The sequence below is a fragment of the Dendrobates tinctorius genome, unplaced genomic scaffold (genome assembly GCF_039654945.1).
Source record: "Dendrobates tinctorius isolate UK_male_01 unplaced genomic scaffold, ASM3965494v1 ptg000231l, whole genome shotgun sequence".
NCBI lineage: Eukaryota > Metazoa > Chordata > Amphibia > Anura > Dendrobatidae > Dendrobates > Dendrobates tinctorius.
Window position 1 is genome coordinate 22,156,822 of NW_027361898.1, and position 18,629 is coordinate 22,175,450.

General features: G+C 47.8%; 1 protein-coding gene across 2 annotated transcripts in view; it reads right to left on the reverse strand.

The window, feature by feature from the left end:
• The window catches only part of ZMYM3 (zinc finger MYM-type containing 3), a 123,660-nt gene that overhangs the window by 30,882 nt on the left and 74,149 nt on the right, over window positions 1-18,629 (reverse strand). For both annotated transcript variants that reach the window (XM_073556173.1, XM_073556174.1), the window contains exons 14-17: window positions 8,887-8,945; window positions 4,992-5,151; window positions 2,749-2,864; window positions 2,470-2,641 (exon numbers count right to left, since the gene is read on the reverse strand). In XM_073556173.1, the coding sequence (XP_073412274.1) occupies window positions 2,470-2,641; window positions 2,749-2,864; window positions 4,992-5,151; window positions 8,887-8,945 (507 nt within the window). The remainder of the gene's footprint in view (window positions 1-2,469; window positions 2,642-2,748; window positions 2,865-4,991; window positions 5,152-8,886; window positions 8,946-18,629) is intronic.

Genomic DNA, 18,629 nt, shown 5'->3' on the forward strand with positions numbered 1-18,629 from the left:
TAAACGGAACAATGCATTCCTATGGGTGCGGGATCGCCGCGATTCCGCAAATTAATGAGCATGCTGCGTTTTTTACCGCAAAGCGATTCCGCCGCGGTAAAAACCGCAGCATTAGCACAGCATTGCGGAATCCCATAGGAATGCATGGGATGCTTATTTTTCGTGGCAAAATCGCGCGGTTAAAACCGCCGCGGAAACGCGAAAAAAACGCCACGTGTGAACTCAGCCTAAAGCTGTAAACGCGGGGCACTCCAAGAAAAAGGTGCTTTTTATTATCCGCTTGTCCTACCTCCTTCTCACCACCAAGACCGCACGTAACAACATGTTTTTTCAGTCTCTCACACCACCTCCAACTGCCACTTACTTTCCAATCAGAAAAACAAGTTGTAATGCCAAACTAACGCCAATTTCACATTTGCGTTTAAGGCCGCAGCGACGGCCTGCGCATGGCTGCCGCTAAGCCCCGCCATGCCTCCTCCGGTAGCTCCGCCTACCGGCGCATGACGCTGCATGCGTCCCCTATCTTTATCACTGGGGATGATAAAGATAGGGGACGCAGGACGCATGCAGCATCATGTGTCGGTAGGCGGAGCTACCGGAGGAGGCGCAGCAGGGGGCGGGGCTTAGCGGCGGCCGTGCGCAGGCCGTCACTGCGGCCTTAAACGCAAATGTGAAAGTGGCCTAAGGCAGAAGAGGGCAGCATAGTACTACAAGTTGTAATACCAAAACAAGGCAGGAGAGGGCAGCATAATAAGTAATTTACCTCCTCCCAAGGCAAAACAGAAAACCGTGGACACAAATGCAATCATATATTAGTAATGGTTTTTCTGGTCACTACACATCCAGGCTATGTACGGGCTTTGTGACAAATTATCAGGATGAAGTGCTGTGTTATATGACATGCCCTCCCACAATCGCCCCACCTCAACTCAATTGAGATGGTTGGAATTAGTTGGATGCAGAGTGAAGGCAAAGTAACAGTCGGAAAGCCTCCTCCAGGTGACACCTGAGGAAGCTGCTTGAGAGAATGCCAAAGAGGTGTAAAGCTGAACGAGTAAAACAGGAGAATTGTGAGGAATCTACAGTTTAAAGCACCACTCCAGTTTTTAGTTCTTTGACTTCAGCGCTGGAGTGGTGCTACTTATGTAATATCCCTGCATCATCCAATATTATGTTAACTACCTGCCGTCTTCAGCACTTCTTGGCACCGCTCCAATCCTGCGGTGCCATCTTGTGACCGCAGCTTCTGACTGGCCAGAAGCTACATCACAAGCTCTCAATGCAAGTCTACGAGAGCTGGAACAAATGTCTCATATACTTGCATTGAAAAGTGACATCTGGCTCGCTCCAGCAAACACTAGGGCAATCTGGCAGTTCACAACCTGCTGGAGACCGATCAAAGCGAGTGGATAACAACAGGAGACGGCAGTTGGCAAGTATAATACTAGGGGCAGGGACCTCACATTAGTAGCACCACTCAAGCACTGAAATAACCCCCCCCCACTGGAGTGGTGCTTTAACAGATGCAGGGTTGCTTCCCATGGGTTTCTCTATTCGTTTTAATAACTGTTCTCTTGAACTTTTGCTGCCTTTAGTCTGAACATTCTAATAAGAACAAGGGAAGCCATTGTATATGCAAGTGTGTTCAAACAGATACCAGCAAATTTCCACATAACTTGTTCCCACATAGAGACTTTAAGGGAATCTGTCATGAAGTTTTTATTTTAGGTTTTATCAGCAGTAGATTATCACTAGAGGACTAGTAAAGCTGCTGCCAGGTAGTCCTCCATATTCATGAGCTCTGTATAACCCCACCCCCACCAGATTGGCAGCTTTATTTGTATACTGTACCTGGGCAAAAAGCTACCAATCAGGGGTGTGGGTGGGATTATACAGAACTCAGCATTCAGAGAACTGCTAGATTTGCAATAGATAAAGTGATTTTACCAAAACTACAGCAAGCAGCCCAGTAAGTGATACATTACTGGAACCAGGTTCTCTACCCTACATTATTCTGCTCTTAGATGAGATAGCAAAAATCTGGTGACAGATTCCCTATAAAAGGGTTTAACACCAAATCTGTTAGTCATTCCCTTTTCATAGGATAGGTGATAACTTACTGTGATGGGCACCCAACAATTATGCTGATCTAAGAAGTGGGGCTCTGAATGTAGCAGAGGTTGAGCATGTGGACCTTCTCTCTATTCAATGAATATTTAACTGGCAGAGATAGAAAACTCAGCTCTCTCTGATAGTCACATGCAGAGCCCAAGTCTTTGGATCAGTGACGGTACCAGCGATCAGACTTCCAGCATTCCAAACAATAGCCCATAGGGATCGGGAATCCCCTGAAAACCTGGTACACACCCTTTAAAAGTGCATTTTAAATACTAAATTGAAAGCGTAAGCATTTCTCAACCACATTTAAGAAATACTTAAGATCCACTTTTCCTCTACATGTGATCTTACCACACAAGTCAGAAGATTTGTCCAGCCCTTCAGCCTCCGCAATCATTTCAGCCATGGCCAGAATATCAGCTTCTAGTGGATTGGAAGGAATTTTCACTTTCAGTTCCTCAATGGTTTCCACAATTTTATCAGTATTTTCCAAAGTGGTAGGTAGCAGCAGGGGTACAGGCACCTAATGTAATAACAGTGGCAGGAAAATTGACAACACTATACAAATGTAAAGGGAGCAATGAGGGAAAGAAAGGAGGGAACAAGGGCAAGCCGAATAGAACAACTCACCGGAACAGGCATCGAGAACGGAACAGGCACTTTTTGAGAATATAAATTCATAGGTACTGGCACAAATATGGGCACAGGAACAGGTAGAATAATAACCTGTGGCTTCCAATCCTCATCTACAGCAGAGAAAGAATAGACTGAAGAATACACATCTATCTGGGGAGTCACAATACAGATTATCTAGATTCCTTGTGGATAGCAGAAAACAGGTGTAACATCCTCCTAAATAACTAGTAAGTTTAATAGTCATTACAAACAAAGGGAAAGGGTCATCAGAGAATGACCAACCATTTATATAGGGTTTCATGCAGAATATATATTTGTCTATAGCACTGTAATAAAAATGAATCAGAAACTTGCAAATTTCCCCTGGCCACTAGACCTAATGATACTCATAATGCCGTTCTTCTCAGCAGCCACATGGATAGACTGGCTCCTGCCTTACTGAGTTGTAGAGAAGAATTATGCCTCTACTTTAATTTGAGCAAAAGTAGTTGTGAAGGTGGGAGTGGGGGTGAACGGTATCATCACATATTGTGAAAAGTGGAGTCAGCTTTATCTATTGCATATGGAGGCTAAATGATACCGTGCCAATTTATTGCAGCCCATACTAGCATGATGAACAACCTTCCCCTAGAGTAGACGTGGTGAACCTCAGGCTTATGGGTCGCGTACAGCCCTCAATGGCCTTTTATCCAGCCCCTGGGCAGTTTCCTGGGGACCACAGAGCTTGGGCCGTCAGCTGAATTTAGATGGCCAACTGCCCATTAATTTCTTCTTGCTCTGTGAGCATGTACAAGAAGTGTTCAGTACTGAATGTTAAGGTGCATGCAATGAAAGATTACGTCTCGACATCAGTGCCAGCGTCAGGACGTACTTTGTGGGCGGAGTTGGTGCGTAATTTGTACGGCCCCCGAAGGATGTTATAAATATCCAAATGGCACTTGGCAGAAAACTAAGATTCCCTAACCCTGCCCTGCAGGCTGCAGAGGATAGTTGAGGAAATATCCTTTTAACTAAGCTCTAAACAAAGGGTCTCAAGCACATGGCCCGCATGCAGCCACTGAGGCTGCATCATGCAGCCCACAGGCACTGTAGACCCCTTGATATTCCTGCCCAGTTCAGGGGGCCGATGACGGCAGCGCTTTAATTCAGCTGAATGCTTGGATGCACATTCAATTGAAATGATGTACCTGCTGTGGTGGAGAGGTGGGGGAGTGGCAGCGGCGGAGATGCGGGTCACAGGAGGCAGAAAGCTGGTTGCTGAGCTAACCCCTGTGCCTGCTGCTGAAGAGAAATGAATATTCACGACTCTCCACGCCCATGGGAGTGGAGAGTAGTGAATATTAATTTCTATTTAATAGCGGGCACAGTAAGCGCAGCCGCCGGGTTCCTGCAGCGGCAAGGCGATCATGTGTGCCCGCTACTAAAGATAATGAATATTCACTGCTCTCCACTTGGCCCACCAAATTCCAATTTTTTTTCTATATTTGGCCCATATACCCAGCTGAGTTTGCAACCCCTGCTCTAAACCATATAAAGATGTATGAATTTTGGTAAGAATGTTAGCGGTACGCTATAAACATGTAAGTGTGCTTCTCGCCCCATGCACTGGACAGTAACAACCGTCCAGAATAATAAGACAATATGTGTCAGCACTGGAAGGGTGTTTCACCCCTAATGTGGAACAGATTATAGAGCCCCCTTCTATAACTTATTCCATCCATCTGTAGATATGAAGAGTCTGAACATAGCAGACTTTAGCCCAGAATCTGTACTAAATAGATACATCTGTGATGTTGAATTGAGCTCAGCTTATGGCAGTGGTCAGTAACTGCTCATCGGTTTATATCTGTATTCTCAGCTATAGACATCAATACTTCTCTTTATTAGTCATATTTCTGGCATTCCAATGAGTACAGGATATTTATTGAAATTGCCCGGCATATATTCAAGATTTGTGGTTTGTTTTCCAAGATGATTGGAACAACCTCCCTGCTGACTTCAAATACCATGTGGAAGTGTACCTAGAAGAACTGATCCTGTCTTGAAGATAAATGTCGATCACACCAAATACTGATCTGATTTTTCTTTTCTTCAAAGACTTTGCATTTTGTTATTTGATAAAAATAAAACTTATTAACTCCTCTATTTTTGAAAGCTTTCTTACTTTACAGCATATTTTCCTAAAACTTTCACACAGTGCTGTACATACTGTATACTGTTTATAAAGCATTACTTACCTGTCTGACAGTCACTGCTTTTTGTTTCCACTCGACATGAGACCCCACGATTCTGCATTAATGGTTTACACATAGCAGCCTTGTTTTTACGTGGTACACTGGGACTTGGGGGTGGTGGTGGAGCAGGGGCCATCTCAGACGATCTTGGTTTTGGTGATGCCTAAGATGATCAGACAGATTAGACGCTACATATATTTTCTAGGTTTAGGCTCAAAAAGGAGAGACTCCTGTTGTACAGGTATAATATTAGAGAAGTGAGAACACATCTACATGAAGTTTTACTGTCCTGGCAGAAAGACTCATACAGTTTAACCCCCTTAAAGGGAATCTGTCAGGAGGTTTTACTATTTAATCTGAAAACAGCAGGAAATAGAGGCTGAAACACAAAATTCAATATGTATCACTTCTCAGGTTATGTGCGGTTTACTTAGGCTAGTTTCACACATGTGTTAGGAGGCGCAGCGCACAGCTGCCGTGCAGCTCCGCCCCCTGCCGCGCTCCCTCCGGTCAGCTCCTCCTATGGGCGCATGACGTTGCATGCGACCTGCGTACCCTATCTTTAGCATTGGGTACGCAGGCCGTGCGCTGGTATGATTTTGACGGAGCATGAGCCCTTTTGACGGTGCACCGACGCGCGCCAAATGCACCGCGTTGCATTTTGGTGTGCTCGGCATACTGTCAAAATCATACCAGCGCACGGCCTGCATATCCAATGCTAATGATAGGGTACGCAGGTCGCATGCAGTGTCATGCGTCCATAGGAGGAGCTGACCGGAGGGGGCGGAGCTGCACGGCGGCCGCACGCTGCGCCTCCTAACCCAGGTGTGAAAGTAGCCTTACAATGACTGCTGGACCGAACTCACCCCTTCCTCTGAAAAGCAGCTCAATGGCAATAGACTATGCACACAGAGGGTGTGGTCAGGGCTAGCTTTCTGAGCTCTGCTAAATGCTACCTCTAAGAACTCTGATTGTGTCACAACTGCTGCACCCAGTAATCTAAGTGATACCTCTTTGGATTCAGGGTCTATTTTACCACGTTTGCTGCTCTCAGATGAGATGGCAAAACCTGCTGACAGACTCTCTTTAAAGACCAGGCCTAACTTAAAAGATCTAATCACATTTAGGTTATGTGGGACCATTTTGGGGTACATACACCATAATAACTAACTTTTATTAACACTCTGTGGCAAAAAAAAACAAAAAACAGAGCAATTCTGTTGATTTTTGACATTTTATACATTATGCTTTACGAAGCATTAAAAGGGTATTCCCATCCCCAAGGTCCTATCCCAATATGCAGTAGGTGTAATAATAATATTAGCAAATACCTCCAATTAGAAATGTAGTATAGTTTTTCTGATTGGCTGTCTCTTTCCTCATGAGCAGGCACGGCAGGACCTTAGGTATCCATAGACAAATATAAAAAAATGTTCCCCCCTTTTTTCCTTGGGCCTCATTCGGAGAGCCATAACTTTTTTTTTCATTTTCCAAGTACGCCGCTTCATGAAGGCTTTTTTTTTGTAACAAGCTGTAGCTTTATTGGCTTTATTATATATTGTGCCTCTGGCATGATCTATTATACTTTGATTAATGGCAAACCAGTAAGAGCTGCATTTACGGAGCTGACAGACTGCAGCGAGCACTGACACTTCTTACTCCACATTGCCGTTACCCAAGGGGAACCAAGAGGTAAGACAGTGGGAGCCTCAAATTCACAATCCCGGGGTAAAGAATGACTGCCCATTTCAAGCCCCAAATGGATAGTGACACAGCCATAATTACATGGAAAGGCAGCAATGTGACACTATGGGGTTAACAAAATTGTGCATTAAAAATGTTACATTTAACATATGACTATAGCAGTAATACAATCTAAAAACCATGTCTGCAGACACCCGCAGAGCACCGCTGCATACTTCTGTTTGCTTACGTAGTGCAGCCCCTAATCTATGCGGCTGTAGAGAGTATAGGATTTTGGGCCGGTGAGAAGTGGAAACAGCAAATCTGATATTGTTTATGGGGCTTAGATTTTATGCTGTGCACAGTTTAGTATACAATTACGGCAATAACTTTTTATTTATTGAAGTTTTAATATTTCTACACCATGAATAAAACCTGTATGTTGCCATATTCCGAGCCATAACTTTATATTTTTTCCTGCTGATGGAGTGGATTGAGGACTCGTTTTTTGCAGGAAGAGTTGACTTTTTCATTGGAATCATACTGAGTTACAGATGACTCTGATCAATGTTTTGTTTTTTTAACAAAAGAAGGTTTTTTCTTTTGTTCCCAAAAACCACTGCGTGGGGATAAATATTGTCAGGACCCCTTAACGACCAGGGGTATTTTTGTTTTTGCATTTTCATTTTTCCCTCCCCTTCTTTCCAGAGACATAACTTTTTTATTTTTCCGTCTATATAGCCATGTGAGGGCTTATTTTTTGCGGGACGAGTTGTACTTTTTAATGACACCATTGGTTTTACCATGTGGTGTACTCGAAAACGGGAAAAAAAATTTCAAGTGCGGTGAAATTGCAAAAAAAAGGGCAATCCCACACTTGTTTTTTTTGCTTGGCTTTTTTGCTAGGTTCACTAGATGCTAAATCTGACCTGCCATTATGATTCTCCAGGTCATTACGAGTTCATAGACACCAAACATGTCTATGACCTTTTTAACCAAATTGGTAAAAACAAATTCCAAAGTTTGCTAAAAAACAAAAAAATTGCGCAATTTTCCGACACCCGTAGCGTCTCCATTTTTTATGATCTGGCGTCGGGTGAGGGCTTATTTTTACCGTGCCGGACTGACGTTTTTAATGATACCACTTTTGTGCTGATACGTTCTTTTGATCGCCCGTTATTGCATTTTAATGCAATGTCTTGGCGACCAAAAAAACGTAATTCTGGCGTTTTGAATTTTTTTCTCGCTACGCCGTTTAGCGATCGGGTTAATGCTTTTTTTTTATTGATAGATCGGGCGATTCTGAACGCGGCGATATGTAATATGTGTATGTGGGAATTTTTTTTTACTGTTTTATTTTGATTGTGGCAAAAGGGCGTGATTTGAACTTTTAGGTTTTTTTAATTTTTTTTTTTTTTTTTTTTTAACTTTTGGCATGCTTCAATAGCTTCCATAGGAGGCTAGAAGCATGCGCAACCCGATCGCCTCTGCTACATATGGGCGATGAGCAGATCGCCCATATGTAGCAGATTTACTGCTGTGCTTTCAGCGCCGACCACCGGGTGGCGCTGAAAGCCATATGCCTGGAACAACCATCTGGTTGTCCAGGGAACATGATGCCGACCCCCGATCACGTGACGGGGGTCGGCGATGAGGTCATTTCTGGCCCGGTGGCCGGAAATGCTATTTAAATGCCTGCTGTCAGCTTTGACAGCGGGATTTAACTAGTTAATAGGCGCGGGCGGACAGCGATTCCGCTCGCGCCTATTGCGGGCACATGTCAGCTGTTCATAACAGCTGACATGTCACGGCTTTGATGTGGGCTCAGCGCCGGAGCCCTCATCAAAGCAGGGGAGAAGTCTGATGACGGACTGTGTCCGTCACTGGACATTAAGGGGTTAAGTTCAGTGGTTGATGCAAAAGCAGAAATGCAAATAATGGAATTTTTTTAACCTGATAGTTTTATTGATTTATTTGTTGGTCTTGAATATTTATCTCTGATTGCTGGTGAAATACACTGCAAGACTTTAGCATTGCATTTATTAGTCAGTTTCCCACTAATGTGTAGCATTTTAGATTCTGCTTCTAGCAGGGCCCAAAAGACTTCTTTAGATGGATGAATACACTTAGGGTGACACTAGTGACTGTCAGCTGTCACCATCATGTTCTTCACTGTATCTCTATTTCATACATTTCTGCTTTTCTTTTTACTCACTGTGTTAGTGTCTGTTTTTGGCTGCGTACTTGCTGGGGGTTTGGATCCTGCATTCTGACCTGGTGAGATAAAAGATCAAGTTCATACAAAATAGACAAAATTTTGCTTTTATGCAGTCAGTGGCATTTTGAACAGCGGTTGCACTTTTTAAAAAAATGATACATCATACAGTATAAAGATGAAGTATTGATTGGGAGGGAGCTACAGATACTAATTTCAAAGAAATCAGTTTTATGGGGGAAAAAAAACCCAGCATTTTTGGTTGCTTACCGTAAAATCTGTTTCTCGGAGCCTTCATTGGGGGACACAGGAATCCATGGGTGTATGCTATGCTGCCACTATGCACAAAAGAAGTTAGCTCCTCCTCTGCAGTGTACACCCTACTGACCAGCACTAGGTTAATCAGTTAGTGAGAAAGCAGTAGGAGAAGCAAGAAAATAGAGGAAAAAAAAAAAACAGACAACAAAAACTGTAAAGGTATGTGCACACGTTACAGATTCTGCTGCGGATCCGCAGCGGATTTGGCCCTGCGGATCCGCAGCAGCGGTGAACAGTAGCATTAAAGTGAAGGCAAAATGAAAAACGCAGTGCACATGTGGAATTTTTTTCCACGCATATTTGCTGCGGAATCAAAACTGCAGCATGTCACTTCTTATGTGCAGATCCACTGCGTTTTGACAACTGCTCCATTATAGGAATCCGCAGGTGTCAAATCGCAGGGGAACTCCGCACAAAAATTGCAGAAAATCCGCAGTAAATCTGCACTAAATCCGCAGGTAAAACGCAGGTCATTTTACCTGCGGATTTAGCAAAATCTGTGTGGAAAATTCCACAGCAGATTCGGCAACGTGTGCACATACCCTAACAATATAACACAGAAAAAAGAGCTGATACACATGGGAGGGTGCATTGACCGCCAATGAAGGCTCCAAGAAACAGATTTTACGGTAAGCAACCAAAAATCCTGTTTTCTCTATCGCTTCATTGGGGGACACAGGAACCATGGGACGTCCCAAAGAAGTCCCTGGGGAGGGAACAGCAGAATCTCCGTTCAGGTTGGAGAACTCACCACTGCTGCCTGCAAGATCCTTGTATCTAAGCTGGCGTCCACCAAAGCATAGGTATGGATCCTATAAAAATTTGGCAAACATGTAAATCGAAGACCAGGTTGCCACTTTGCAAAGTTGCAGGGCATATACCCTATGGTCTACCACCCCAGAGCCGCCCACTACCCAGGTAGAGTGAGCCTTAATCCCTGGGGGAGGCACTCTGTTCTTGACCCAGTAAGCCTTCAAAATTGCAGTTCTGATCCAGCGAGCAATCGTAGCCTTGCTCGTAGCCTTGGCAGACCTCTGCACGCACCTTCTGGAATGATGAAAAGAGAGCCCGTTGCCTAAAGGGGAAGGTCCTAGTCACATAGACCAGCACGGCCCTGACCAGGTCTAACTTGTTCAGTGAACGCTCCAGAGGATCAGTTGGAGCAGGACAAAAGGAAGGGAGGACAATATCCTCATTTAGGTCAAAGGCAGACACTACCTTGGGAAGGAAGGAAAGTAGAGGCCACAAAACAACCTTGTCCTTGTGAAGTACCAAGAAAGGAGGGCAAAAGGAAAGAGCCACTAATTCCAAAACCCGCCTGATGGAGGTGATGGCCACAAGAAACGCCACCTTCCAAGAGAGAAGGGACAGAGAGACCTCTTGGAGAGGTTCAAAGGGAGATCTAAGGGCCTCCATGACTAGATTGAAGTCCCAGGGATCCACGGGTGTCTGGTTCGGGGAAGCCGCATGTGCTACCTTTTGAAGAAAATTTCTGACTTGAGAACGGGAGAATACATTTTTCAGGAAAAGAATAGAAAGTGCCAACACCTGGAACTTTAGCGAATTAAGAGCCAAACCAGCGTTAAGTCCCGCCTGGAGAAACGCCAAAATGGAAGGGAGAGAAAAGGACATAGGCGGGATGTGATTGGACTCACTCCAGCTGAAACAGGCTTTCCAAGTCTGATAATAGACCCTGAATGACGGCGGCTTCCTATCCTGGATCATGGTGTGAATCACCCGATCTGAAAACCCGGACGCTCTCAGAACCGCGGTTTCAACAGCCACGCCGTTAAATTGAGCGGCCGAGAATTCCGGTGACGGATCGGTGGTCTGTCTGGGAGCCTCCAGGGGGCGTCCGCGAGAAGAATGACTGACTGACTATAGGGGGTTTTACACTAAGCGATATCGCTAGCAATATCGCTAAAACGTCACTGGTTTTGTGACGTTATAGCGATATTGCTAGTGATATCGCTATGTGTGATACTTACCAGCGACCGGCTCCCCCGCTGTCCATCGCTGATCGCGCGAGAATGTCCGGCTCCATTTCTCGTCGGACGCTTCCTGCTGAGACTTCCTGCTGTGACGACGAGCGACGCTGGACGCGGGCGGGAGGACGTCAGGATCGCTGTGTGTGAATGGTAAGTATCGTGCGCTGCGTCGTTGCTGCATCGCTGTGAGATCTTTCTGTATGAAAGCTCACTAGGGATCATTTAGCGATGCACCAGTGATCCTGACCGGGTCGGATCGCTGGTTGGATCGCTGGTGCATCGCTAAATGTAAAAGGGCCTTATCTCTGCGAGCCAAGGGCCAATCAGGTACAATCAGAACGACCAGCACTCCTTCCGCCTTGATCTTCTTCAACAGCCTGAGAAGAAGGGGTAGGGGAGGAAACCGATAGGGAAGAGCAAATTGTGACCAGGGAATCGCCAGAGCGTCGGCGTCCACCGCGAGGGGAACGTGGGACCTGGAAATGAACCGGGAAACCTTCCTGTTTAGCCGTGACGCCATGAGGTCCACATCCGGAGTTCCCAATCAAAGGCAAATCTGATGGAAGACTTCCTGATGCAGGGACCATTCTCCAGCCGCGAGACCTTCGCGGCTGGGAAAGTCAGCGGCCCAATTGCTGAGAAGCATTTTTCAGTGTCGGAGGGACAGAAGAATGGCCCTTATCTTGAGGATGTTGATCGGCAGAGGATTCCTCTGCTGACCAACGTCCCTGGACAGTCAGGTGTCGAAAGACCGCACCCCGGCAGAGAAGGCTGGCGTCCGTTGCCATCACCTGCCAGTGAACGGGGAGAAAGGACCGACCCTGGAAGATGAGAGGGAATGACAGCCACCAATTGAGAGATCGTGTGACTCGGGAAGAGAGCCGAAAGCGGCAATCTAGAGAGAGAACAGACCTGTTCCACCGAGATAGGATGGCCTGCTGAAGTGGTCTTGAACGGAATTGCGCAAAAGGAATTGCTTCCGACGCTGCCACCATCCTTCCCAGGACCGTCATGGCTGAGCCGAGGGCCCTGGAGAGTTGGGTTTCTAAGACCCTCCACGACAGCACACAGGAGGTTGCCTCCCCATCCTAATTAGGGACAGGAAACAAGAGGTTAAATAGCCCTCCCCTTCCTCTAATACCCAGTGTTTTCCAAGGACCACATAGAGTGAATGCTATTTTTACTCATCTGACAGAGTCTAGGATTCTTTCATCCGTGGTTATTTTCTGCCAGTTCGGGAAGTAGTTTGCAATTCTGCCCCCTACCTGCTAGGCGCCATTTCTTATCTCTGAGCGGGAGTCGTGAAAAATATTTCTGCCTCTTCCAGCTTTTGGGTAGCTCCATCGCCCTGTTTTCCCTTTACCCCTGTATTGAGGGGTTTGAGCCTGGGGTGGGTGACCGGGTTTTTTCTTGGGCGGTTTCGGCTCAGGGAGATTTTTCTTCTTGTCGGTCACCTTCTCTAATAGTTCGTCCAGTGCTGGACCAAATATGTATTCACCCTTGAATGGAATAGAGCATAATTTTGACTTTGATAGGATATCTCCACGCCACATTTTCAGCCATAAGGCCCTTCGGGTGGTGTTGGAAAGTACGGATGTTCTTGCCGCAATACGGACCGATTCTGCCGAGGAGTCCGCTAAAAAAGGCCGCTGCCTTCTGTAGAAGCGGTAGAGAGGTTAGGAGATCTTCCCTCGGAGTTCCTCTTTTTATATGGTCTTCTAGCTGCTGAAGCCAGAGGTATAGGGTTCTAGTTACACAGGCCGATGCGACATTTGTTTTTAAGGAAGTTGCTGAGGCTTCCCAAGACTTCCTCAGTAGACTATCCATCTTTCGGTCAAGCGGGTCCTTGAGCTGCGAGATGTCCTCAAAGGGTAGCTTTTTTTTTTTTTTTAGCTACTCTGGCTACCTGGATATCTCCTTTAGCAATCTCAGTCAAAGGTTTCGCGGCCTCTTCATCCAGGGGAAACCGATCCTTCATTTCGCCTGGGATACTTAGTTTTTTTCTGGAAATACCCATTCTTCCAAGATTAGATTCTGGATATTATCATGGATAGGGAAAACCATTTTCTTCCTAGACTTCAGGCTGCCAAATAGATCATCCTGCACCAAGCGGGGTGGTCCATCTTCTTCTACTCCTATTGTGTTCCTGACCGCTGAGAGTAATTCCTTCATATCGTCTGAGGAAAAGAACCATTTCTTATCTTCTGTCTGGGTTGGGGTTAATTCACCCTCTTTCCTCCAATCTGCTGAAACTGATGACTCGGGTTCGGAATCTGAGATGTCCTCAGGGGCATATTTCCTCTTCCTTGAGGTTGAGGCCCCCCCCCCCCCCCAAATGATTGGGAAAAGGTAGCCAGGGACGACTGGATCTCCTGTCAGACCATCCCTCTTACTTCCTCTATCAGGGATGGTTGTTCCTCCCGGACGATTTTTGCTGGTCTTTTTATAATCGGAGGGGAGTTTTTTCCTACAGATGGCGCATTTGCGGCTTGTAGGTTTTTCTTCCGTTTTTGGTGTAGGATCCTTGTCTCGCTGAAAGAGAGAAAAGGAGGGGGCCCCTAACGATGGGTCCTAAACCAAAAAGGTATATACACACTTTTCCAAATGTACTCACTGGGCCAGGGTTTGTGCTGAGCTCAGCAGAAGCAGCTTTCAGGGAAGATGCGCATCCATCATGCAGACGTTAGTCCTACCTTATGGATTCTTCCATTAGGGTCCTTAAATAGGAACAGAGATCCAGCATTTCCTTACCTCATCCAATTGGATGAGATCGCTCCCTCTCAGTCCTGGTGCCACCTGTTTTTCTCTTCCCCCCCCCCCCCCCCCAAATTCAAGTTTCCTGCCAAGATGGCGGTGCGTTCCACTGTGGAATGCAGGGCGGAAGTGACGTCACACCTTTGGGCTCGGCGGTGAACGTCACTTCCGGTGCATGCCGCTCGGTTAGAGAAGAGCATGCTGCGTGCGGGGGAGGGTAGCGGATCGTGGGTTGGGGAGCTACGGGAGGCCCGACTCACCATCCAGCATTCCCGAAGCGCCGGAGGATGGTGCGGGTCCCGCCAGCAGCGGGAGCAGCATCCGGGGAGGAAGGTCTGGGACGATCGACCCCAGCTGCCTGGCTCACAGGTAGAAAACTCCAGGATCTCGCCGGCCCTATCCACGGAGCACACAGAACCTCTTCATCCCTATAGGGACAGGAAAACACTGGGGATTAGAGGAAGGGGAGGGCTATGTAACCTCTTGTTTCCTGTTCCTAATTAGGATGGGGAGGAAACCTCCTGTGTGCTGTCGTGGAAGGGATTAGAGAAAAATGAGGCGCTGAGTCGGAACAAGCCAAGACTTTGCCCTGTTGACAAGCCATCCGAAACGAGACAGGGTGTCGAGAACGATGACCAGACTTTCCTAGGCCTGAGAAAAGACGGAGCCTTGATCAGGATGTCATCAATGTATGGGATGAGCACTAGGCCTCTGATCCGCAGAATTAACGCTGCCATGATTTTTGTGAAAACCCTGGGAGCGGTTGCGAGTGCAAACGGCAGGGCGATGAACTGAAAATGGTCCTGCTGTACCGCAAAACACAGGAATCTCCGATGCTCTGAGAAGATAGGGACATGAAGAGAGGCATCCTGGATGTCTATGGAGCACAGGAACTCCTGCGATTCCACTGAAGCAATCACTGAACGAAGGGACTCCATCCTGAAATGTTGCAGTCAGACTCTTTTGTTCAGTAACTTTAGATCCAGGATAGGTCAACCCGCGCCGTCCTTTCAAATAGGTTCGAATAAAATCCTGTGAAACATTCCCGGTCTGGAACGGGAACAATGACACCTGAACTAAGAGGCGATGGACGCAAAGAATTCCGGAACCGAGAAGCATCTCTTGGAGGACGGAATTCGAAGAATTGATCTCGGAGCCGCGAAACAAACTCTATTTTGCATCCTGAGGATATAACCTCCCTGACCCATCATGCGTCCTCCACTGAGGAGAGCCAGACATCTCTGAAAAACCAGAGACGACCGCCCAGCCTGGGAAATACCCTAGGTCTTTGAGATGAGTCGTGCGGATGAAGACCTGTCAGGTCTAGACCTGGCGGATCTACCCTGTGTGATACGCGGATGCCAGGAAGGGGTGGGTAAAAAGGAAGCCCTTTTTATATCCTGGCAAGCCTGTGGCCTCTGTTGACGGGAGAAATCCTCTGTCACAGCGAAACGGCGAAAGGGACAAAACTGCCGCTTCAGAGGAGGCCGCGAGGTTTGGACTGAGGAAGGAGGGAACTCGTTCCCCCGATGGCCTCCTTAATAATTTGGTCCAACTTGGAGCCAAATAGACGGGAACCCTGGAAAGGCAACCTGGTAAGGGACTTTTCTGAAGATAAATCTGCCTCCCAGACCTTAAGCCAAATAGTCCGTCGGATGGCCACAATATTGCTGGACGCCTGAGCCTTGCATGAAGCGGCGTCCACGGAGGCAGATACCATGTACTTCCCTGCATGAGAAATCTGGTCCGCGAGGTTAGCCAATTCCTCCGGTCGTGCTCCAGCAAGAATGCCCTGACGGAGTTGTTTAAGCCCATGCAGCTATGGACTTTGACACCCAAGTAGAGGCAAAGACCGGGCACAACGAAGAAGTGGTCGCTTCAAAGGATGACTCTGCAAAAGATTCTATTATCCTGTCATTGGAGTCCTTGAGGGATGCTCCACTTGTAAGCGGGAGGACCGTGTTGGTGGACAGTCTGGAAACTGGAGGGTCCACAGTTGGAGAGTCTGTCCAGTTACCAGTGAGCTCAGGGGAGAAGGGATATAGGATGCCGAGGCGCTTCCCTCTTTGGAAGCGTCTGGTCGGGTTCTCCCTTTCCCTGGCAAATACCTCCTCAAATTCTTTATGTGGGGCAAAGGCCTTGGGAGCTGACAGTCTAAACGGAGCCGCTTATTCTGCAGGTTCCGTAGAGGTATCCCTAATGCTAAAGGTCTGGTTTACCACCACAATGAGGCTCTGGACCATGTATCTCATATTAGAGGCTTGGTCAGAATCCAGGTCCGAGTCATCCGAAACCGCCTCACCTGACTCGGGAGAGGATCGGGAAGAGGCAGACCGACGGGAGAGACCGGGGGGAGAGATGGAGCGGAAAGAGGACCTAGAATGACGAGCCTGCCTAGATCTCTTACAGCCTATGTTGGTAGGCACAGCCAGTGAGTCCTGCAACCCACTAGCCAGAAGGTGCAACTGTCTGCGACACCTTGGTGAGGTCTGCCAAAGACTGTGACAGAGAAGAAGCCCACACTGGGATAGGGGCATCACTCTCTCCTGGGGCAGTAGGGGACTCCTGGGTTGTGGGCACAGGGGGGGGGTTACTGCAATTCGGACAGAAGGGAAAGGACTGACCTGAAAGGATCTTGAATTTACAGGAAGAGCATACAAAGTGTCTGATAAGAGCAGAAGAAGATGAGGAGGCAGGGAATGCTCTCCTTTAGGATTAAAAATGATGAACAGACCCACTAACTAAGGCCGGTTTCACATTCGCGCTTTTTAAGCGCACGCACGGCCGGGGGTAGCTCCGCCCCCGAGCCGGCTCTCTGCCCCCGGCGTGCCCGCCCCTTCCTTGTAGCGCCGCCTCCTAGCGCACAGCGGCGCCTGCGATCGGCGCACCCTATCTTTAGCATAGGGTGCGCAGATCGTGCGCAGGCCGTGCGCTAGTTGCGCTTTGACCTGCGCTGCGCACTTTTGACGGTGCGCCGTGCGCGCCAAAATCAAACTTTTCGGATTTTGGCGCGCACGGCGCACCGTCAAAAGTGCGCAGCGCAGGTCAAAGCGCAACTAGCGCACGGCCTGCGCACGATCTGCGCACCCTATGCTAAAGATAGGGTGCGCCGATCGCAGGCGCCGCTGTGCGCTAGGAGGCGGCGCTACAAGGAAGGGGCGGGCACGCCGGGCAGAGAGCCGGCTCGGGGGCGGAGCTACCCCCGGCCGTGCGTGCGCTTAAAAAGCGCGAATGTGAAACCAGCCTCATGCCAGAAGGTTAGGGGGGCAGGAAGAGAATGCAGAGAAGAGTGTCAGTCTGCAGAGCAGAGCTACTCACAGTAAGATCAAGTTGTCCTGTAGACTGCTTCCAGGCTGTAGAGGGCTGCAGTGCGATGATAGGTAGAAAAAATGCAGGTCCTGCAAGAAGAGTTACCATTCGGATCCACAAGCCGGAAAATGGCGACCACAAGGAGGAGGAAAGGGACCAGCAGTAAAAGCACGCACTGCAGATGGTGAACGCTGAAGGAAAAAGCCTGCTCTCTGAGGCCGGAGGAAGGGGCGGAGCTATCCGCCGGGTCAAGGATGAGAAAGATGGTGACAACCAGCTTGCCTGATGAGTGGGCGGAGCCAACCGCCGGGGTCAGGAAGAGGAAGTGTGGAAGCGACAGGTGAGAGAAAAGGGGGAGAAGCAAACACCAAGACTAGGCCCGAGAAAAGCCGGGACCTAGATTTAAGTCGGTGACCGCGGAACAATGGGGAGGCACGGAGGCCCTAAAAGCACAGCAAAAGGTAGCCCAATGCCCCAGTCCATAGGGGAACAAAGTGTAATGGCCACATATTGATCTCAAAAGGACCACAATAAACTACAGCCCTAGAAATAAAGTGAGGGTTTGGTGGAGATACTCATCTTCCTTCTGTCTTCATCCCTTGTTCTTTGTATTTTCTATACTTGAATGTTTACGTGGAACTTCTCCTTGTCGCCTCTGGAAGGAAACTGGGGAAGAGAGGGAAAAGGAGATGTACCTCTCCATCCAAGAAAATGTCAGACGTCCGAAAATCCTGTATTGCGGGACGTCCACGCCTCCTAAAACCAACAAGCTCTGGTGGGCGAGTAGGTAGGAGACGGGGGCCAGTACCGAATCTGAATCACCTAAACACTCTTCCGGTGTTAGGGGTTGGGGTCCTGCCGACTAGACATGAGGATACGGGGTGGCAGTACACGCTGTACTCCTAGTCTCTACATGGGAGTACAGTTTGACTGTTCCCACTGTATCCCTCCAGAGGTAGGGGAAAGATCCATCTGAAAAAGAAGAGAAGTTATTGGAAAATGCCGAAAACCGAGGTAGATATGGGTCTAGTGAAAGACCTGTGCCCATCTCCTACTTACCCGAAGCTAAAACTGATTAACCTAGTACCAGTCCGTGAGGTGTACACTGTGAAGGAGGAGCTAACTTTTTATGTGCATAGTGTCAGCAGCATACACCCATGGTTCCTGTGTCCCCCAATGAAGCGGTAGGGAAAAAAAGTGTTTTTTTTCTTTAATTCTTTAAACTAAAGGCCCCGTCTCACATAGCGAGATCGTTAGAGAGATCGCTGAAACGTCACAGATTTTGTGACGCAACAGCGACCTCGCCAGCGATATCGCTACATGTGACACATATTGGCAACCGGGCCCCAGCTGCGATCTCGCTGATCGTGCTCG